At 33.3% G+C, this 21,786-nt stretch overlaps 4 protein-coding genes across 7 annotated transcripts in view; 2 read left to right on the top strand and 2 right to left on the bottom strand.

Moving 5' to 3' along the window:
- Positions 1-60: 60 nt before the first annotated feature.
- Positions 61-1,773, bottom strand: LOC111455549. The gene is made up of 3 exons (XM_023097263.1): positions 1,393-1,773; positions 573-649; positions 61-147 (listed from the first exon to the last, which is right to left on the bottom strand). The coding sequence occupies exons 1-3, from the start codon at positions 1,771-1,773 to the stop codon at positions 126-128; spliced, it is 480 nt and encodes a 159-aa protein (XP_022953031.1). The 3' UTR covers positions 61-125.
- Positions 1,774-6,183: 4,410 nt separating this feature from the next.
- On the top strand, positions 6,184-7,764 carry LOC111454944 (cysteine-rich and transmembrane domain-containing protein WIH2-like). The gene is made up of 3 exons (XM_023096430.1): positions 6,184-6,357; positions 6,538-6,724; positions 7,546-7,764. Exons 1-3 carry the CDS (start codon positions 6,306-6,308, stop codon positions 7,589-7,591), a joined length of 285 nt encoding a protein of 94 aa, XP_022952198.1. The 5' UTR covers positions 6,184-6,305; the 3' UTR covers positions 7,592-7,764.
- Positions 7,765-9,640: 1,876 nt separating this feature from the next.
- LOC111454939 (myosin-9) lies at positions 9,641-20,418 on the top strand. 4 transcript variants are annotated; one of them, XM_023096421.1, is made up of 18 exons: positions 9,641-9,910; positions 10,421-10,500; positions 11,599-11,692; positions 11,852-11,960; positions 12,047-12,085; positions 12,318-12,401; positions 12,505-12,566; positions 13,235-13,337; positions 13,904-14,044; positions 15,893-15,961; positions 16,048-16,104; positions 16,178-16,417; positions 16,814-16,897; positions 17,050-17,160; positions 18,395-18,465; positions 18,677-18,880; positions 18,973-19,108; positions 19,875-20,418. In XM_023096421.1, the coding sequence occupies exons 2-18, from the start codon at positions 10,440-10,442 to the stop codon at positions 20,181-20,183; spliced, it is 1,974 nt and encodes a 657-aa protein (XP_022952189.1). In that variant the 5' UTR covers positions 9,641-9,910; positions 10,421-10,439; the 3' UTR covers positions 20,184-20,418. The 4 variants fall into 4 exon arrangements, with proteins under 4 accessions (XP_022952189.1, XP_022952190.1, XP_022952188.1 ...); XM_023096422.1 differs by having other exon boundaries at positions 9,642-9,910; positions 18,671-18,880; positions 19,015-19,108; positions 19,875-20,414; XM_023096420.1 differs by having other exon boundaries at positions 9,642-9,910; positions 18,671-18,880; positions 19,875-20,414.
- Positions 20,419-21,201: 783 nt separating this feature from the next.
- The window catches only part of LOC111455348 (LIM domain-containing protein WLIM1-like), a 3,346-nt gene continuing 2,761 nt past the window's right edge, over positions 21,202-21,786 (bottom strand). The window contains exon 5 of the mRNA XM_023096975.1: positions 21,202-21,655. Within this exon, the coding sequence (XP_022952743.1) occupies positions 21,413-21,655 (243 nt within the window). The 3' untranslated portion in view covers positions 21,202-21,412. The remainder of the gene's footprint in view (positions 21,656-21,786) is intronic.

Below are 21,786 nucleotides of genomic sequence, written 5' to 3'. Positions count from 1 at the left end.
CTAATTTAGAAAATGATCATTCGTTTATATACTATTTCCATTGGTACGAGGTCTTTTGGGGAAGCTCAAAACAAAGCTATGAGAGCTAATATCATATCATTGTTGTATCGTGTTTAACGGAGCCATCATCTCTTCCCTTTAAACCACCTGTATAAAAGAACAACATAAATCAAAGAAACAATGAGTATATGATAATATATCTACCAATACCGATAATAATGGATAAATTGCACGTTTAATCGTCGTGTAACTTTTAGGGTTATGTTTATAAACGTCCACGAACATTTAAAAGTGTCTAGGTGATTCTCGAACTTTGAAACGATGTCTAGTAGGTCCCTGACGTGCATGCCTAAAAGAGGCCTACAATTAAGACGTTTTTTAATCTAAGTAACCAAATAAGCACAAAACCTGAAAGTTTAATGACTATAATTTAACGAGCAGTAATCAAATTCTATCGATTTTACGACAATATATGATAATGTAAAAGTTTCGGCTAAACGACAACGTTCGTGCCACGAAGATTATGAATGAGATATTGATTCGACTCGGGAGAGAGAAGGAATTGGCTTAACTGATTCTTTTGCCTTTGATTTCGAGATGGAGATGATTGTCTAATTGTGTTAAATTGGCTTTGGTAGGATGAACTCTCCTGCATTTAAAATAACAAATTAATTAAAAAAAAATTATTTATTAAAATTTAATTTTAAAATAAAGGAAAATATATTATTTTCTGACATTCCCTTTAAAAAAACAACCTGTTTTTATTTTTATTTTTTAAATAATGTAAATTATTCTTAATTATTATTTTAAAAACAATTTTGATAATGGAATATAATTTTTTTTTTTAAATGATAGTTTTCACTAATTTCTTGAACAAAAAAACCAACTTAAAATAAAATAGCGAAATTTTTAAAAACAAATTTGAAAATATAAATTATTCTTAATAATGTAAATTATTTTTAAAAAAATTATTAAAAAAAACAACTTAAAATCATGTAAATTAATCTTAATTATTATTTTAAAAACAATTTTGAAAATATAAATTAATCTTAATAATGTAAATTATTTTTTAAAAAATTATAAAAAAAAAACAACTTAAAATCATGTAAATTAATCTTAATTATTATTTTATAAAAACAATTTTGAAAATATAAATTATTCTTAATAATGTAAATTATTTTTTTTTAAATGATAAAAAAGAAAAACCAACTTAAAATAATGTAAATTATTCTTAATTATTATTTTGAAAATGGGCTATAATTTTTTTTTTTAAAAAAAAGTGATAATTTTCACTAATTTCTTGAACAAAAAAAACCAACTTAAAATAAATTAATAAAATTTTGAGAAATAATAATGAAGATTTATGAAAATAAATAAAGGAAAGTTTTGTACCGAATTATTGAAATTGGGATCAGAGCTAGCAGTGTCATCGAGAAACGACGTCGTTTTCTCCATCCGATCACGGCGCCGCCGTCGTTCCTCACAACCCTTCATTTTGCGGCTAGTTTTCGAGCCAGTTTCATTTTCCGGGAAAATAGCTTCATTTTCCGGGAAAATAGCTTCATTTTCCGGGAAAATAACATCATTTTCCGGGAAAATTGGAGGCCCAGAAGAGGCATCAGAAACCATAGACAAATCCAGTTCATGTTCATCTTTATGAAGAACACCAAAAGAATCACGAATTGTTGGAGTGAACAAAAAAGAAGAAGAAGAAGAAGAAGAAGAAGAATTCTCCAAATACACAGTCCAACCGGACTCCGCCGACCCATCCATTGCTAAAATTATTATTTTCTCGCCTCCCAAACACAAAATTTTGGTGTTGGTCGGTGGGTTACCAATGGAAAAAGGAGAGAGAAAGAAGAGAGAGAGAGAGAGAGAGAGAGAGAGAGGGAGTGACAAAGTAACCCACAATATGTTCACATGGTAGACAGCAAAGGCTTTGTGAACCCTTTTTAACATATAACCACCCAAGTAAGGAACCATTCATGGCCACTTCATGTCCTTGTCTTCTTCTAGTTTGTATAGCCATCTAACACCACCAACCTTTGTTCTAATTCGGTTTTCAAAACCCGTGTCACAAAGTGGAATGATGTCCTGTTGGAGAGAGAGAATCGAAGTTTTCTTTACAAGGGTGTGGGAATTTCTTCCTAATAGACAGACGTGTTTGTAATGGGCAAAAGCGGACATTATCTGCTAGTGGTGAATTGGGGTTGTTTTGTTACAAATGACATCAGAGTCAGACACTGGGCGGCGGTGTGTTAACGAGGACATTGAGCCCTTAAAGAGGTGGATTGTGAGATCTCACATCGGTTGGAAAAAGGGAACAAAGTCTTCTTCTTATTAAGGGTGTACTGTGGAAACCTTTTCCTAACCGATGCGTTTTGAAACTGTGAGACTGACGGTCATATGTAACGGGTCAAGGTGGACAATATCGACGAGCAGTGTGCATGGGGCTGTTACATGTCTTGCGAGTTTTTTGGTTTGTAGTAATCTTACCATGTGGCTCAAATCACTAAACAAATGTGTTCGAGCTCTAACTCATGCTCGTTAAGGCACATAGCTAACCTGCATGTGTAGATATAATTCACGTGTAATTTGCTAGCCACTGGTTACAAATGGTCATAAGTGTTTGGCCAACGTCTAAGTATATACTAACTTATGTTTCTAAGTTTATGCTTAGTTCAGTTCGGTTCAAATGAATGAAAACTTTTTAAATTGGTTAATACACCCAATTTTTAAAACTAGATTTAACTGAACCGAACCAAGCTAAATTTATTATTAAATTTTATTTTAAAAAATATATTTTTGCTATATATAATTATATATTCATATATTTTTTTTATTTAATTTCATAATTACTTTCCTTATTATTTTCAACTTGTCTTTAAAATATTTTTTATATTGGAATTAAGTTACCAATCTTAGTTAAATATTTGAAAATAAATAAATAAATATTTTACTTTTATTAAAAATAAAAATTTGATTAAATAACCTAAATTCAACTAAAAAAATTACATGGTCGGGTCGAGTTGTGTTAGGTTGAATTCAGTTCATTATTCAATAAATATTACTCGAGTTGAAAAATTTTACAATAAAAAATAATTGATCTAAAAAATGTTTCAATCCGATCAAATCTAACCTATGAGAGACTAGAGGATTCGACATTATTGGTCGAGACGAGGCGATTTTAAAAAGATTACGACATTAAAAATTCACAATAATTTTTGCAAAAATAGGTCTATTATAAGGTCTATTTATGTAATTATTGTTTAATATAGGGTTCAGAAAAATTATATGGATACTACTTAGAAATGGGCCCAAAACTCACATTGGGCCACAATATAATAATGGCCCATTTTCCAAATTTAACCCCAATTTTTTACCAATAAAGAAAATTTGTTGGTAATTTTTTTTGCATTTCAATTTTTAACCTTCTACACATATTTTTTACTATTTACTTATTTCACATTCACCAATGAGACGGGCCGTCGAAGGACGATACAAACCGATCAACAAGTCAAACATCAATCCAAGCATATCAACAAACTAATTGTAACGTCCAAGATTACCGTTAGCAGATATTGTATTCTTTGGGCTTTTCCTTTCGAGTTTTGTTTTTAAAATACATCTACTAGATAAAGGTTTTCATACTCTTACAAAGAATGTTTCGTTCTCATTCCCAACCGACGTGGGATCTCACACTAATGGTCTATCTAAACCGATCAATAAGGTAGAGGTTGATCCAAGCATATTATCAAGCTAGAACCTTATCCATACAAAAGTCGATTTGAGTGCAATAGTAAGTCAAAGGCTAACCTAAATCTATCGACTAACCAATAGCCGATCCAAGAAGATCAACAAGTCAAAGGTCAATTTAAACTAACCCACGAATCAGAGGTCGACCCAAACCGCTCAACAAGTTAGAGGCTGATCCAAGAAGATCAACAAGCCAAAAAGTCGATCGTCTAAAATGGTCACCGAAGTCTTTTTAGATCTATTCAGCTCTAGTTTGTGAATGGAACATTGTTTATCCCTACAACCTTAAAAGACATAATCAATAAGCCTGTCGTTTTCTTTTAGAATTAAAATAATGAAAGATTTTGAACAATTCTAAACGTTGACGGACAAAGCTAAGTTAATAACAAATAAAGCATTATTAAATATTGGTTTCTTTTTTATTAATTTAATGTTTATTATAAAATATTACAATATATATATATATATATATATTAATTCATTTTGATTTTGTATTATTGTAATTAGAATATGATCAATTTGAACAAATCTCTATTAATTAATACACAATAGATTACCATAAAAAAAATTATTTCATTATAATCCAATTATGTTCTAACTTTTTGTTTATATTAAAAATAAATAAATAAATAAAATAGCATTTTAAAAAGAAAAATATCTCATTTAATAGGGTAAAATTTATAATTTTTTTTTTTAAAAAAATTATAATATTGTGACACTCGAGTAAAGGAGAGGTATATGAATGAATCGAGACTATATTTGAATGAGAGGGGTCTAACTAGACAAATCATGCTGGAAAGACTCGTGTTGATCTATGAGGATAATTTTCACTCTTAAAAAACGAGAAATAGGTAACCCGACTATGAAGAATGTCGGGGCTATCAAGTGAAAAATCCGAATTTTTGAATCATTATTTATAAATTTAAAAATTATTTAAAGAAAAAAAAAAGAAAAAAGAAAAATAAACTTGATTTTTTATTTTTTATTTTTTAAAGAAAAAAACTTATTTTCCTGAAAGTATCAATAAATTAAATTAATAATGCCAATCACGTTGATTAGGTGGACGTGAAGATGGGCTTAGCTGTAAGATAAACTCTTAATCATGTGCGGTGCACTCCACCACCTTTATTATACGCTTTTTTATTATTAAACCTATTAAAGTGAATCTAAAATTTTGAGTACATCTGGAACGTGTATTTCGTTAAGGAGAAACAATCCTTACCGTTTGTGAGCCTGACAACAATACACAACGAGTTAAATCTAATAATATCTGCTAGTGGTGGACCTAAACCATTATAAATGGTATCAGAGCCAGACATTACTAAAGAGTGTGTGCGTGAGGATGTTGAGTTCTAATGGAGTGGAGTGTAAGATTCCAGGTCGATTGAGGAGAGGAATGAAAAGCCTAACAACTGTCGCTGGCCCACAAGGGGGTGGATTGTGAGATTCCACATCGGTTAGAGAGAGGATTGAAAAACTTAACGGCTAAGATCCCACATCGATTGGAGAGAGGATTGAATAACCAACGGCTAAGATCCCACGTCAATTGGAAGGAGATAAGTTTTATTATCGGTGTTTAATTTAATTGAATTTATTTTTTGACATAATATTTTTCTAATATAATATTTTTTTTAGTTATTGTTTTTCTTGTCAAATCATATGAAATTCAAATCAACTGTTTTATAGAGCTTTGAAATTAAATATCAACATTATTGAAATATCTCTCTATATACTTAAATAAAAAAATAAAAAAATACGGTCAACAATTCAGTATCATTTTTTTAAAACTATTAATGATTGTCTTTCACTGTAATATTTTGTTATAGTTTCTCAAATAATAATAATTATTATTAAATCAGATATTTACATTAAACAAATATATAAAATAACTGAAATAAAGGGGAAGTTTCTTTGTAAATTAATTTAACATTAAAAAATATATATATTATATATGCAAGAAGATGGAATTTGGACATGAGGCAGTCTGACAGTAAAGACGCTGGACTCCGAGTGAAGTGAATTAGGAAGTCCCATGTCGATTGGAGAAGAGAACGAGTGTCAGCTAGTACATGTATTCTAAAATCTCGATGGGAAGTTTGAAAGGGAAAGCGAAGACAATATTTGCTAGCAGTGGCCTTGAGGCGTTATAAATGATATCAGAGTCAGACATGGCTATGTGCCAGCGAGGAGGCTGAGCCCCGAAAGGGGTGGACATAATGCAGTGTGTTCGCAATGCCCTGGACATGAGGCATTGGGCACGAGGGGAGTGAATTGGGGAATCCCTCATCGATTGGAGAAGAGAACGAGTGTCAGCCAATAGACGCGTTTTAAAAACCTTGAGAAAAAGTTCGAAAGGAAAAGCCCATAAAGAATAACAGCTAGAGCCTTATATATATACACCATATATATATTATTAAAAGTCAAAAGAAATGAGCCCTGTTGTTCATTCTTTGTAGTTTTATAGTTATCGCTCTCGTCTCTCTGTTTGGCAACGAAGAAAAAATCAATCTGATCGTTCAAGCAATCTCAAGAGAAAAAGAGAGGGAAAAATGAGTTACTACAACCAGCCACCGCCTCCCGTCGGCGTTCCTCCGCCGCAAGGTAACATCTAAACCGATACTCTTACTTTTTCCCTTTCTTACTCCCGGCGCACTTTCTTTGATTTCTAAGGTTCAAATCGAATGGATCTTGCTGTTTTCTTCCACAAAATCGATTTAATCTTTGTTTTCGTTTCGATTTGACCGATTTTGGCTGCGATTCTGTGAATTTCAACGATTTTAGGTTATCCGCCGCAAGGATATCCGCCGAAAGACGCCTATCCACCACAAGGATATCCACCGCAGGGCGGTTATCCTCCTGCTGGTTATCCTCCGCAGGGATATCCGCCTCCGGCGTATGGTCCGGCGTACGGACCACCTCAGCCTCAACATTCAAACCAAAAGAAAGAAGTTGGATTCGTCGAAGGCTGGTAAGTCTCTGCTTCTCTCTCACTTTACAACCTTAGTGATGCGATTTCGTTGGCGTTTTCGAGTTGAAATTGAGTCCGTGCGTCTTCGCGGCGGCGAAGTACGGTTACGGTTACCGATTAGTTGATTAATCCGTCTTCTGCGGCGGAGATTTTAGATTTCGAGTTTTTGTTTTCTTTTTCATATATATATTTTTATTGAATTTAATTTTAGTTTTCGTTTTGAAAAAGAACGCATTCGACGATTTGATGGCCTTTCAGTCATTTCACATATAAATTATATATATATATATATATGTATATATGTGTGTATATATTATATATTCAAAGTCACATTTCCAAGCGTCGATTTTCGTTATTAAAAACTTAATTTTGACTAAAAATTTGTCATATTATATTAATTTAAACTCCAAATAAATATTGTAATTATTACTACTGATTCAATTTTCATTAATTTTTCTACTAATTTTAATTTAAAAAATGGTGTAAAAACCTTCGTTAACTGTATCATTTGAATAAAATAAAATTTAGCACAAAATTAAGGTTAATATATATATATATAAACCAATCATTGAATAAGTTTCTAAAATTAGTAAATTCCAACAAAAACATTTTCTCTATTATTTCATCAATTTTATATGATATTTATGTTTTATAATTTATAAAATGCATATAATAAATATATAATGAACATTTCCATAATTTGGATTTAAAATAGATTTATTGAGTATTTTATTTCCATTTTAATTAGTTCCTAATGAAATTAAATGGTTGTTATATATATATATGAAAAAAGGCGCTGAGTTGGTTTCTAAATTTTGCAGTTTGGCTGCTCTTTGTTGTTGCTTTGTCTTGGATGTATGCTTTTGATCACGACCTTCTGCCTGTTTTACTCATCATATGGCGTACAGAATTTGAATTTCCATTTGGATTTGGATTTGTATTCGAATTTGAATTTGAATTTGATCTTTTGTCAGTTTGTAATATCATCTCTCATTCATACTTCTTGAACCTTGCTTGGAAAGAGTATATATTTTTTAACATTTATTTGGTCCTTTTTTCCTTCGGTTATACACGTCTGATGTTAAATTATGAGTTTAGTTCGTAAACTTTTAATTATGTGTTAATAGGTTTTCGTACTTTATGTTGCGTCTAGCGAGCCTCTAAATCTTTCGTTTTATATTTAAGACGTTTTTTAACTTCTAATTTTGTGTACGATGAGATTGATATTTAAATCTTTCTTCTTCGGACGTATTAATTTGACTCCATAAGCGGGACTGTCATCCCATAGCATGTTGCAAAATGTCTTCTCGAGCAAATTATTCTTCATTGCGTAAGCTCATTACAAGTTATTTTTAGATGCTTCTTTGGAAAGAGCACGGAAAAGGCCTATGAAATCTCCATTGTACTAAGACCCGAAAGATAATTCAAGTAATGTAAATCGAGACCCAAAACGAGTAAATCAGGTTTGACTTAAGCAATCACTCATTACCTAATAGTCGAAAGTTTGGAACCCATTTGATATTTTATACCCTCCCCATTTTGCCCTTTTTTTTCTTCTTTTTTTTTTCCAATTTTAATTTATGTACGTTGTACATTTTTTCTGGTATTCTTGAGTTCAATGAAACTTTTTAGAACAACAATCGAAGGACGGAGGTTTGGAACTCCTTAGTACATACGTCCTTTTGTTGAGTTAGGTTCAATTTGAGTAAATAAAATGAAAATGGAACTCTTCATTTTTATCTATATATATATATATATAAAAGTTATTTGTGGTCGAATGAATACTTATATCTGATCTAGTCGCATAATTGAAGAAAACTAAAATCTACCTAAATTTTCGTAAATTATGTTTAATTTATCTAATATTTTAAAATAATTCAAATTTTAGTTAGATTTTAATTCTCCATTTGTTCTCCAATTCATAAGAAAATGATTATGAAATATATTTATATATTCGTTGAATTAAAAAAAATTAAAAAAAATTAAAAAAAAAAAGATAAAAAATAAACCGAACATATAGGGAGAGATAATAGACGTTATGTACAAATGAAGAAAGAAAGTATTATTTTTCGAGGTGATTGGAAATAAATGATTATTTTTCAAGGTGATTGGAAATAAATCTACCCTCATAAATGTGTGTCCATGACTAATTTGTCAATTAAATTATCATTTGTCATAGTTATAAAATAAACCGAGATTTCGAATAATTTGAATTATCCAACCCAAATGATCTAAATAAAAGAATGAATTGAGTTGAATTTTCACATCTGTTCATGCGGTAGTTTTTTTTCGGTGGATATGTAATTTTCGAATAATTTATTTTTTTGGTGGATCTGTAATTTTCGAATAATTTAAATTTTCGGAATAAAAATTGGATTGAGTTGAATAAAATTTTTATAAGATTTTCATTATTATTCACCGTGGATAAATATGAATTTTTAAAATAATTAACAAAAAAAAAAATTGAACAGCCCTATTTGATTCATTCGGGTCACCAATTCGAAATTCGTTACAAAAAAAACTTGATAAACCAAATTCAACCGTACCATTTGAGTTGAGATATGAACTTATTTGGATTCAAATAAATGAAAAATTTATAGATTGAATTAGTTTCGAGTACAACTAAATTAGATTAAACTAAATAAACGGAATTTATTTTAAAAAAATATATATATATAACTATTTAGAAGATAAAATTTAAAAATATATAATGAAATTGAGTAGTAAATTTTAATTAAATATTTAAAGGTATTTTAGAAAGTAATATATTATTTTTATTAAAAAATAAATTTACAATCGATTTATTATTTAATAAAAATTATTTAAATTGAAAAAGTTTATAATTAAAATAATTGAATTGAATCCAGAGATGCTGTGAAGACGAACCAAATTATATAATGAATAGAGGCATTAGCCGTTCTTTTGCGGAGAGCAGAAGGGTGTCCTGTCAACAGCCGCGAGACAGAGGGGAAAGGGAGAGGAGGAGGAAGGGGTTCGATTACAAACGGCTGTCTCTTTTTGTTTTCTATCTCTTTTACCCTTCTCTCCATTTTTTCGTATTGCTTTTACTTCAAGATTCATAAGATTCTCCGTTTCCTTCATCATCTTCGTCTTCCTTCCCCACCCACTTCCGCTCTGCAGTAAAAAAAACGCATCAATTCTCGTTTAATATGCTCAAGTAATCAGGTATGTGTGTATACTTCGATTGCATTTCGTTCAATAATCTGTAGTTATGCGAGCGATAAATCTCAGTTGGGTATGGTTGCGGCGGGTGTTTTTCTTGATTCTCGTTCTTTAATGGAAACTGTTCGGACTAATATTGGAGGATTTTGTGGTTATCTGTGCGGAAATGTTCGTTCTGTTGTGAATTTTGAAGTGATTTTATTAGGGTTCATTTGATTGACCCGTTATTCAGTGCGTACGCTTGCATTTGTGTGAATTGATGCAGTAGTGAAGGTCATGTGTTCTTTTTGTTAGTTGTGGTTTAAGAAGAAAGGGGTTCATTGATTAGTTCATGGTGCGTAAAGATGAAATTAGAAACAGTGATGAAATGGTGGATGGAAAATAGAGGGGAGGACAATGAGTCATTATGTAGAAGGGTGGTGGTGGTTGTGGGAGCTTTTAGATCTCTATTTTCCCTTTGGAGAGTATGGTTTACAAAAATGTTGTTTGAATTGTAATTTACTTATCTTGCAGATTTATTATCACACTCAAAATGGATCAAGAGTTAGCTGATAATGAAAATTTGCTCACTCGTATCCAATCGTTGGAACATGGTATGTCATCTCCCATTTATTGTACATGGTTTTTAAATGTTGGCAGTATCACTTCAGTATATTATTTTGAAAATCTCACGTACTTTCACTTCTTAGTTGCATCCGAAGAAATGGTGCTGAGAAAAAGGGAAATGAAATAGAATTGAAGACTTCTTGAGTTCATTTATTATGGAAGTCTCTTGTACTTTTGAATATTAGTTGTACCCGAAGAAATGGTGCTGGAGTAAATGGAAACTAATAGAATTATGCTAAAAGACTCCAGTCGGTCATTAAATATGAAAGATATGATAATGTCCAAGGAGAAGTATTGGAGTTAGCCACACTTCAAATCCCCTAGACCGCTCTTGTTTCTCTCTTGTCAGACATTCCATATGATAGGAAAGAATAATTGCCTGCTTTGAAATCAACATTCACTAAGAAGAAGAGGGAGATGAGTACTTCCTTTATCATAATCAGTAGCCTTCCCTATAGCTGAACTGACACTGAGATCTCTAGAAAATTTCTCTAGATTTTGTAGTAGAGGGATGTCTCCATAGGACAAAATCTTGGCCTTCCAACATCATGCATTGAACACACGACTTGTAGTCTAAAACCAAAGACAGGGAAATCTTTGCTGTTTAACTTTCCTCCCAAAGCAATCTCCCAAGAGAAGACTAATTTTCTTGGGGATCGCTAGACGACAAGGTGGGTTGATCAAACTGGTAAAAAAAAAAAAAAAAACAGTCTACATGAGACTTTGAAGGTTCAAGAGTCCAAAACTCCTTAAGCTATCTTTTGTCATCATGGTATATCGAAAGCAAAAGAAGAATGCAATGTTAGATGATCATTTTCTGCAACTCTGCATTTTCTTTATCTCGAGGAGAAGTATAGGTATATTGTAATTTCTTGTGCAACAAATCTTTATCATTATTCTTTGTTTGCACAAAAATTTTAGGCTCACATTTGACAAATTAGAGGCTTCTTCTGCTTATTTGTATGGTTGGATTCGTGTAGCCATCTAGTTTTTTTTGGTGTTTTGAGTTTGGGGTTTTCATATTTTTCTTTGCTGCATTTATTTAATGATGTAATCTTTTCAATGCTGATTTTTACATCCTGCAGAGCGTGATGAGTTAAGAAAAGATATCGAACAATTATGCATGCAGCAATCTGGACCTGGTTACCTTTCTGTGGCCACTCGAATGCATTTTCAGAGGTACCATAACTTTTCCAAATTCTTTTTCTGTTTTACCCCCACCCACTTTAAAAAGGAAGAGGTAGGCTTCCATGTGTTTAATGCAGACGAAGGTTGGCCTTGTATTTATTGAAATGGTTGAGTTATAACATGATTATTAAACGTTTACGCCCCTATTAGGACAGCTGGGCTGGAACAGGAGATTGAGAACCTGAAAAAGAAGTTTGCTGCTTGTACCAGAGAGAATCACAATCTTCAAGAGGAACTCGCAGAAGCCTACAGAATAAAAGTATGATGGTTATTGGTTATTTTTTCATTTAAGTTTGGGACAAACCTCCTTTACAAGCTTATATTTCTCTTCAATGTCACCACCAGAGTCAGCTGGCAGATCTGCACAGTTCAGAGGTTGCAAAGGTATTTTTCTTGATTCCTGCGCTCTTGTCTATTTGTGCTTCTTTTCATAACTTGTTTCTATAAAGAATTGAAAATACCAACACCATAATTAATAAAGAATTTTACTAAAAGAGAGGAGGGAGGGCGGAAGAGGGTTTTTTGTAGTTAAAATTCACGTGTTAAGTTTTCTATTTCAATGGTACTTGCTTTATCCTCCATCTCAGTTGTAATTATAAATCTTCTTTATTTCCAGAATTTGGAATCAGAGAAACAGCTTAAGTTTTTCCAAGGTTGCGTTGCTACTGCTTTTGCTGAACGGGATCATTCCATTATGGAGGTCATGCAAGTCCTCATTATCTAAATTTTGAAGTTTCATGGTTATAGTTTTCTTCTCTTTCTGATTTAAAATAATTTTGAAATTGCTTTATGATTGGTAACAGGCTGAGAATGCGAAGGAGAAAGAAGAGTCAATGTCGCAAAAGCTTAAAGAGGTCCAAAATAGGTACTACATATCTTTTCATCAGATGTTGGTGGTTGCTGAAAAATCACACTTGAAAAAAATCTACTCTGTCTTGAGTGATAACGAACCATATTAAATAGTTTTTTTTGTCAAAGGCTATCAACTTACATTTAGAATCTCACCATTCTTAACCATGCTTGAAAGATGCTTGGAAGTTGAAACATAAAAGACAGCCCACTACTACAGACGATAAACCGTCACATGAACTTGGAGAACCATCCTAAACAGTGAGAGGGTTGAAGATCTAACAGTAGTTGGACAAATGTTTACTTTTTCTCATTTCACTTGATTTTTTGTTATCCTATCATCTTCTCTTTGCAATGTATTTTCTATGTGCTTTGGCTGTACTGGTTGTGAAGCTATGTTAGATAGTGTAGCAAGTTAGCATCATAATACATATCATGTGTTCCTCTCCTAATTTTTTGTTCTTTTCTTCTTCTTTTTTTCCTGGTTAGAATAGCTTTTAAACGTTATTTATGGAGTTCTAAATGGTGGTGGGCAGCATAATATCTGTGAACTGGTGCTTTTTTAGTGTCCATATATTCTATTTGGTTTTATGGGATTTCTACATATTGTTTTCGCACTTCCCTACCTCTTCTTTCTGTTCCATCCTCACCCAAAATCATGAGTATCTTGTGTTGGTGATGCAGATTAGAAGAGTTGTCTTCTGATTGTCTTGATTTGAGGGAAACTAATGATACACTACGCATTAACCTAGCCAGGCAAGAAGAGTGGAATGAGGTTTCAAAACAGGTACCCACCCTTTCAAGTCCCTACCTTCCCATCCTTTCCCTGTTCTGATATTTTCAACATCTTGTTGGCATAAAAAAGTTAATGGCATCTGAGCAATTTTAATAGCCTAGTTAGATGGTTATCACTTCAGCTCTACGATGAACCAAAAGTGATCTTAAACCCGCCCATCTAAAACTGTAATTAACTTCTAGATATCTTGCTGTATTATATATTTTTGTCCTGAGGGTTTCATATTGACGTATTCTTGCCAACCAACTTCGAGTAGGCTTTTGATTGGGTCGATTCCAAAGCATCTAATGTATTTTTAGTGTTTTATTGAAGAAAAGAGTATTTACCCCCGGGTATAAATCTTGGTACGTCTAAAGAAACAAATCTTTCCTGTCAAACTTCAATCTCCCCTTGCTAATTGTCAGGATTGTGGTATATCTACTATTATATATTTCTGGTTTGTTACTCTCTATTCTTCAATCTGGAGAATTTAATATTTTCTTTATGGAGGTCATTGCATGAAGTTCTTCGTTTCTTCCATTTGCACATTTCTAACAGCTATTGTCTCAATTTATTAGGTAATCAATAAGTTTTACGAGATCAGACAGAATTCTCTCGAAGAATTTGTGGATACTAGCTGGGACGAAAAATGTCAGTGTCTTTTACATGATCCTCTAGAAATGTGGAGTTTCAACGATTCATCAACGTCTAGATATATAGTAAGTTTTCATCTAGCAATTGGATTGTTCCCAATTTATGATATTATTTATTCTTCACCTAGATTATTTGATATGTGTTTCTTTTCTTTTCTGGGCGATTGATTTTCCGGTTACGGCAATTATTCAGGCAAAGAAATAAATTTTCACCCTAAACTTGGCAAGGTGTGTCAATTAGTGTCACAATTTCTAACTTCTGTTCAATTTCTGCTAATTCACATACTAACTTTAACAAAAGAAATTTAAAAATCTCCAACTCACTAATTTCCATAAATTTCAAGCTTCACACCGAACTAAACATGATCATGCACAAATTGAGGCCATTGAATAACTCAAGTTTAAGCAACATTTATCCAAGTTTAAGGCAAAAATTGCCACACTTATAATATCTAATTGGAACAGGATGCCTGATTGATCAAGTGAAATGACTTAATTATGTCTAATTTTTAATTGGAATATGAATAAAAATCTTGTCTAAGCAAGAAGCAGAGTTCTCCCTCTCCTCATCTTGGTGCCTCCTTTGTCAGAAAGATAATAAATCACAGGATCACATCTTCATTCATTGGTACTTTGCTGTTGACATTTGGGTTGAGCTATTTAGTGCTTTCGGGTGGTACAAGGTCCCCCTTCATACAATTGGTTGGCTTCAGATGCTTTTAATAGACTGCCCCTTTAAATTGGACCAAGAAATTCTATGATCAAATATTGTTAGAGATGTTTTTTGGATGATTTGGCAAGAAAGGATTCAAGAATCCTCCTAGGCGAAATTGGATCTTCGAGTGAAGTCTTAAAGTTGTCTATTTTCAATGCTTTTTATTGGTGAAGTCATTACAGTTTAAATTCCCTAGCTACAAATTGTAGAAATCTTTTGTATTCCCTATAAATGGAACCATCTTTTGTCTTTCTTTGTTTCATTTCATTCATTCAATGAAATTGTTTCATATAAAAAAAATAAGCAGGCATACCTGAGAAATTCAGCTTACATCAGTTGTCCTTTTGCATCCCTTGCAAGTTGCAATAGTTCTCTTTTAGATGTAACTTTAGGTTTGAGGTGCTGATGCAAAATACTTTCGAAACATTGTGATTCGTGGTTGGCCTGGCAAATAAAAAAATGCAGGGACTTGGCCAAATGTCAATACAAACAGCTTTCTGTTTTCACCATGTTCGTATAGTCAGAAAGAAATTGGAGAATTTTGAGAATATTAGGTACTCATCATTCTTTGGGACTATATTGTCTTTGATGCTTATGCAGCTTTTGTTCAAAGATGTTGGTAATTACTCTCTGAGATGGGGAAAAGGAAGGGTACAGTATATTTGATTATCTTCACCTATCAGAGTTTAATCAGGAGCGACAACTAAATTACAAGGGTAAAGGAAATGTCCAAGAAATATTTATAATGGTTCAAAACTGACGAGAAATATACAAGATATTTACTATGGTTCAAAAATTGAGAAGGAAAATAAAACAAGAAGTAACCATAGACAAAGGGAGGAGATACAACGAGAAATTGGTGAACTGGAAGAAGTAAAAAAGGAAAGAGCTGTCTTACAAGTAGGTTCTACTCGACAACACTCCTTCTCAAATTGATTGGTATATATTGATTAAGCAAAATTTAGACAAATTTTCAACTTTTGCCAAATAAAGCTTTAGGAATTATATATTCAGTTTGGAATCTTGGAGCAAACCCGATGGAGTAATTTGTTCATATTATTGGAATCTTTTTTATTAAAAATATATGATCTTTATGACTAGCAAATCAAGTTATCCTTGTTGCACATAATGTTATGTATTCCAACATTTTGGTTAAATATGGTCTGTGTGTGCAAATGGATTAACTTCTCTTCAGACAGAATTCTTTGGAAGAAGGACTGGAGACAATGAAGAAAACAGTGGATGATCTTCAAAATAAGCTACGGATGGTATGATTGTTTTCTCCAATATTTCAACTTTGCATTTAACTTCATCATGGGTTTAACTGGTAATCAATATATGATATGAGATGTAGGGTGTGGAAATTGAAAAGCATTTAAAGTTGAAGGTGAAAGATTTGGAGTTAAAGCTGGTCAGTTCTTCCACCTTTCGAATAGCTATAACCTAATTTATACCATAAATCATCTTGTTTACCTCTGATGCAGATTCGCATGGCTGATACGGTCAAGAGCAAGATATCAGGGTTTCATCAATACTATTCTCACCACCGAGATCATATATTGAATTTATTGGACAATGAGAAATCTAATATGAATTCAACAATAGGAGAGATTGAAGAAAAGATCATGCAATATAGCTGGGCAGTTCAGAATTTGAAAGATTCTGAGAAAGAGCTGAAAACTGAAAATGATTCTGAGGATGGCCATTTGATTACCAATGCCAAGGTGGGTATAGTGGATGCAGAAATGAACTTCCCTCAACTTTGAATAAATGATAATGGAGAATTGATGCAGTTTCTGTGCTACGGTCCTTGTTATGTTAACAGTATTATAGGCTTATGGTTTTAGATTTGTGGTTGCTCATGAAGTATTCCATTTGTCTATTGATAGTTTATATATATTGTCGTTCAATGAAAATAGTATCATGAATATCTGAGTGAACTTATTTACTGTGCCTGATTTCTGTGTGGTCTTCCAATGGTATTTTGGTTTTCAAGTGGAATGCGATGTCAATGCCAGAATTTTCATCTAACCATTCTTCAGTGAAAAGTTTTATGAGCATGTGTAGGGTTTGTCATGAAAATGGGGGTAAATTTCTTACGACATTTGAACACATTGCAGATGAAAATTCCTGAGTTACCAGATCCCATTGCTGATGAAAATGTTGAGGCCTCTGAAGCTCTCGCTTTGGCACTTCAAGAAAAGGTACTACTTTATTATTCCTATAGTATTTTTCTGTTCCTCTGTTGTGTTAACTTATCTTGCATGATTCAGTAATAACCACTCCTATACTATCTTAGGGTGTGTTTTTCCTAAATTTCTTCTGATTGTTCTCTTAACTATTGATCTTTTGTTAGGTTTCAGCTCTGTTACTTCTTTCACAACAGGAAGAGAGGCATCTGCTAGAGAGAAATGTCAACGCAGCTCTTCAAAGAAAAACAGAGGAGCTTCAGAGAAAGTTACTACAGGTTTTATACCCTTCACCGTGGCTTCAAGATTTCAAGAATATCGTTTTAAAATGTCTAAAGGACAATGTGCCTCTCAAATTTATTTGATTCAATGGTTCCAATTTTATTAAAACAATCTTCTATTCAAATACCATAATTCAATACATTCACATGCTTTTAACGAATCTTAATTGAACTCATATTTGCTCAATGGATTCAATCTGCTCATGGTAAAACTTCATATGGGTTCGATATAATTTTATCTGCAACCAGCGGCCTGGCGTTCAATGTGGGTCGAAGTATATGGTTGTCAGGTTGGTTAAATGCTGTTAATGAAAATAGTAATTCACTATTCTTAACAATAGGGCCCGGAGTCTTCTTGGTTCATCATGCTATTGTTTTAAGTTGACATACAACTACATTGATCTTAGTAAGAGGTGCTTTAGATGCACGTGGTTCCAAATTAATGCCGGATAAAAAAGGATTTTTGTTATAATTTTTGTTAAGGATATTTAGTAATAAATTATAGTTTACCATATATATTATATTTGATATTTTATTATAAGGCAAATATCTAATATTTGTCTTATTACCGTAGGTATCTTTCCATTTATTGTTATTTCTATTTATTACTATTTCCATATCCTTGTAATTTATTTGATTATAAATAAGATAACTTTCACACCATTTAGGTGTGGTGGATTAATCAAACATTCTTATGGTATCAGAGCTCTTTCGGTTTAGCAACTCTGATCCTTTCTTTTCAATGGCTATTGAACCCTACTCATCTTCTTCTCCACCACCCCTGCTGGTTTTGACGCCGCAGGGACAGTCTCCATGGCTGCCGCAAGTGGAGCCAATTGATTACTCTTCGGCTCCACCCTCTTGACCTCCAAATCACCATTCACCATACGTACAAACAACCTCACTTTTTCCAACACAATTGATTTTCCGCTTAGCCAACATAACCTCTCTCATTTTCTTCCCAATTTTCCCTTCATCCATCATCCTTCACAGAAACCCTAATCTTAGGATCTTCATTAGCGTTCTCTTTGGAAATACACAGAATCTCAATAAGTTGACATACAACTACATTGATCTTAGTAAGAGGTGCTTTAGATGCACGTGGTTCCAAATTAATGTCGGATAAAAAGGATTTTTGTTATAGTTTTCCTTGCGACGGTCCACTATTACTTGGAATGAGACTGAATCTTGGTTGATCCGATTCTGAAATGATAATGACATTTGATTTCAGGTTACCCATGAAAAAGTTAAAGCACTAATGGAGCTGGCCCAAGTAAAGGAAGAACTTCAACTACTTAAAGAGTATGTTTATATCTGCTTATCAACTTGAGACTGATTGTTGTCTTGTGTTTGATTCTCATGACAATATACCAATGTGGATGGCTCTACGACAGTTTTTTGTATTTTTCCCTCAAAATGATTTCACCATCTTTTAACTAGAGTTAGTAATCTTATGGATATGGATAGTAGTAGTACAATTGACTCGCATGATATGTGTGTGTGCAAGGAAAAGTGTTGATGATTTGAAACGAGGAGCCGGGACTGTGGAAAGGAAACTTGTTAGTCACGAGAGAGAGGGGAAACTAAAAGGCTTGCTGAAGGCTTCATATCTGAGACGTTGGGTCGGTACGCCAGAAATCAGTGGGAGTGAAGCTGCAGTTTACGTGGATAACGAAGAAAATTACTCTTCTCGAAAGTCTGCTGTGGATTTTGCCAGGTTAGTTAACATTTATGCTGTTCTTGGATTGCGACTCTTGTATGTTTTGGTATTGCATGTGATATCCATTGGCATCGTTAACTTTATTGCAGTTGTATATGTGAAAGGCTCGTCTATTTTGATTTTGTTTTCAGAATGAAAATTGAAAATGCTACTCTTAGAGAAAGTATTGAAAGCATGGAGCAACTGACCACTTCAATTCACAGGCTTCGTCTCTCTCTTCTGAAGGTTACCTTCATTACTCCTCTTATATAGTTCAAGAACGTTAACCAAGTCTTTTAATAGTTTAATTCTAACTGTACTTATATGTCCCCTTTAAGTTTTTGATTTGACTCCATATCTAACCTCACTCCCCCTTCCCTCCCTACCCGCCCCTCCACCTCATCGGAAACTGCAGCCATGACTCCACCTTGTAGTCTATCCTCCCTTCTCCACAACAGATTAGATCAATCTCAATAGAAAAGAAAGCATTTTTTTATTGAAGTAGACCGAACCTCTCGAGGCTCCCATGTTTGTATCTTCGAGTCTTCCAAAGATGAGGCTTTCTCCTTATCAATTCATTGGAGTACTCTGCAATGGATCAATGATACTCTTAAGCCTTTTTTTTTATCGTCGCCTTTAAACCAGAAATTCTTAAAAGAGACAGGAATTGATGATCAAATAGTTTGGATTGAGAAAATTTCCAATTAGAAAGGATATTGTGTGGAGTTGGTGAAGCTGTCGACCTATTCGATAATTTTTTCAATCCACGAATTTACTGGGCACAAAGATGAAAATTTAGGGTCTTAGATATAAAACTCAATTTAGATTCGTCAATTTTTTAAAATTCTGAATATATCATGAACGTATGAGACATAAAATTAAAGTTTGGGGATCTAATGAGATTTTTAAAGTTGCGCTAATAATATTTGCATCATTTGATTCACAAAAAGGACATCAAATCACTTGTTATGGGGCTCAAGTTGCCACACTTATAGCTTCTGTTAATTTGCAGGCCAAAGAGTCTGGTACTTCTGAAGGTCCAACTTCAAGCGTTTTGGAAGCTCTAAAGGGCATAATCAATGAGGCAAAACTCATAAAGACTGCACTTAGCAGCTCTTTACCCATCAGTTGGTCAGCTGAGGTAAATATTGAGTCCAGTGGGGAAACTTCACATGATTCTTCAAATGATGTTTTAGGAGGAGAGTCTAGACTGGGAAAGATAGATTTCGTTTCTGCTGCTGGTTTTGAGATGGTTGAGCTCCTTGTTTCTGTGGCTGAGTTGTTATTAAAGGATTACAACATGTCTGAAAGTGGTTCTTGAATATGATGATGGCTGGATCATTTGATGATGAAGCCAAGTGGTGTGTGTGCATTACTGTGTAGGTGTTTCTTTAGAATATATATATACAAACTGTAAATGCTGAATGTATCCTTTAGTCTATTGGCTCTGATGGAATTGTGTTCTTCCTAATCATTTGTACATTTTTTTGTTATGTATTGATAATTTGATTAGTTAAACGAAGTTACCTTTGTCAATACAAGGCTTTTTGTTCGTCTGTTTGTGCCCTCTTTTTGAAGATTGATGATATGGTTTTTGTTAGTTCTAACTTGTGAGGAGCCAATTATTCATCTTTGTGCTGTTAATTAATGTTTATATTAAGGTATGTAGATTGACACATGATTTAGTTTAAAATATCTCTCAAACATGACCTGTGGCTCAAGCATATGTTGATATTGTTTGCAAAGTTCGAATTTCACATGGTTAATTTGTTTGTTAGGTTAGAACAAATGCTGCACAATCACTATCCCGACACATTAGAAGATCCCTAATCAAACTAGAAGTTAACAAGTAACCGAATTTGTGACCTTCCTTAGAAGATCTCTAATCAAACTAGAAGTTAACAAGGAACCATACATAGCACTGAAGTTCCCTAATCAAACTAGTTGAAAGTACTAGAGCTTCGAAAAACTTCCTTAGCTTCGAAAAACTTCCTTGACCAATTAGCTCAAGAAAACACAAAGTAACATGTTACACCAAATAAGAAGGGTAGAACAATTAGCTAACAAGTTATCCATTAATGGAAGTAGCTAACAAGTTATTCATCAACGAAAGCAGCTTCCCAAATTGGATAACAAATGTCTTAGAATTGATGGGAAGAATTGACAACTATCTTAGAATTGAAGGTTTGATTACACAAATATTGTTTCATACTACAATCTCAAGCATCGAAGAGCCGACATTGAGGTGCCAAACCTTCCCATAACTTATTAGACACTATTTATATTAAGATAGAGATTAACGATTATGATCATTTTTATGGACACACTTCAAGTTTCCCCAATAAATCTCTTCAAATGATATTGAATAATATAAACAATCAGTTGAAATGTTGAAGAAAACATCAACAAACTGCCTTTCTCAAGAGAATACAGAAGAATCCAGTTTACAGAGAAATGGAAAAGCAAAAAAAACAAGCAACAAAATTGAAGAGTTTTAACATTTTTTGTTTGTTTTTTGTTTGAAGGAAACAATGAAGACTGTGTTGGAGACTAAGATTCAGCTGCAATCTCCATTGGATTATTAGCATTTAGAGTATTGATTGGCACTGAATTCTCCTTTTGGCGCTCAGTTTCAAGCTGGCTGTAGTTTCCCTTCTCCTTGAACAGTTGAATGTGATGGTGCTTGCAGTACAGCTTCCCCTCATGTGCTATGTAGTTTGATGGGCTTATTGTGCACCCACCATGGCTACATTTGAAGCAGCTCTTGTGGTACGCCGTCCCGTTCACCGTTACCTACCCAACAACGAGATGATCAATTTAGTTTTTTCTGACCCTTTGGGGGGTCGTGACCCGACTAGGCACTTCTGACCCTCTGGGGGGGGGTCGTGACCCGACTAGGCACTTCTGACCCTCTGGGGGGGGGG

Source organism: Cucurbita moschata, unplaced genomic scaffold (assembly GCF_002738365.1).
Source record: "Cucurbita moschata cultivar Rifu unplaced genomic scaffold, Cmos_1.0 Cmo_Scf00017, whole genome shotgun sequence".
Lineage (NCBI taxonomy): Eukaryota > Viridiplantae > Streptophyta > Magnoliopsida > Cucurbitales > Cucurbitaceae > Cucurbita > Cucurbita moschata.
This window is presented reverse-complemented; position numbering and strand designations above follow the sequence as displayed.

Excerpts from the sequence above, each read along its gene's own strand:
- LOC111455549 (XM_023097263.1), bottom strand. The coding sequence starts at position 1,773 with ATGGATGGGTCGGCGGAGTCCGGTTGGACTGTGTATTTGGAGAATTCT. Across the intron at positions 650-1,392 it reads ATCCCAATTTCAATAATTCG|GAGAGTTCATCCTACCAAAG; the intron begins GTACAAAACTTT and ends TTTTAAATGCAG. Across the intron at positions 148-572 it reads AATCAAAGGCAAAAGAATCA|GTGGTTTAAAGGGAAGAGAT; the intron begins GTTAAGCCAATT and ends TCTTTTATACAG.
- LOC111454944 (XM_023096430.1), top strand. The coding sequence starts at position 6,306 with ATGAGTTACTACAACCAGCCACCGCCTCCCGTCGGCGTTCCTCCGCCG. Across the intron at positions 6,358-6,537 it reads CGGCGTTCCTCCGCCGCAAG|GTTATCCGCCGCAAGGATAT; the intron begins GTAACATCTAAA and ends CAACGATTTTAG. Across the intron at positions 6,725-7,545 it reads GTTGGATTCGTCGAAGGCTG|TTTGGCTGCTCTTTGTTGTT; the intron begins GTAAGTCTCTGC and ends TAAATTTTGCAG.
- LOC111454939 (XM_023096420.1), top strand. The coding sequence starts at position 10,440 with ATGGATCAAGAGTTAGCTGATAATGAAAATTTGCTCACTCGTATCCAA. Across the intron at positions 18,466-18,670 it reads GAACTTCAACTACTTAAAGA|GAAAAGTGTTGATGATTTGA; the intron begins GTATGTTTATAT and ends TGTGTGTGCAAG. Across the intron at positions 19,109-19,874 it reads TTCGTCTCTCTCTTCTGAAG|GCCAAAGAGTCTGGTACTTC; the intron begins GTTACCTTCATT and ends GTTAATTTGCAG.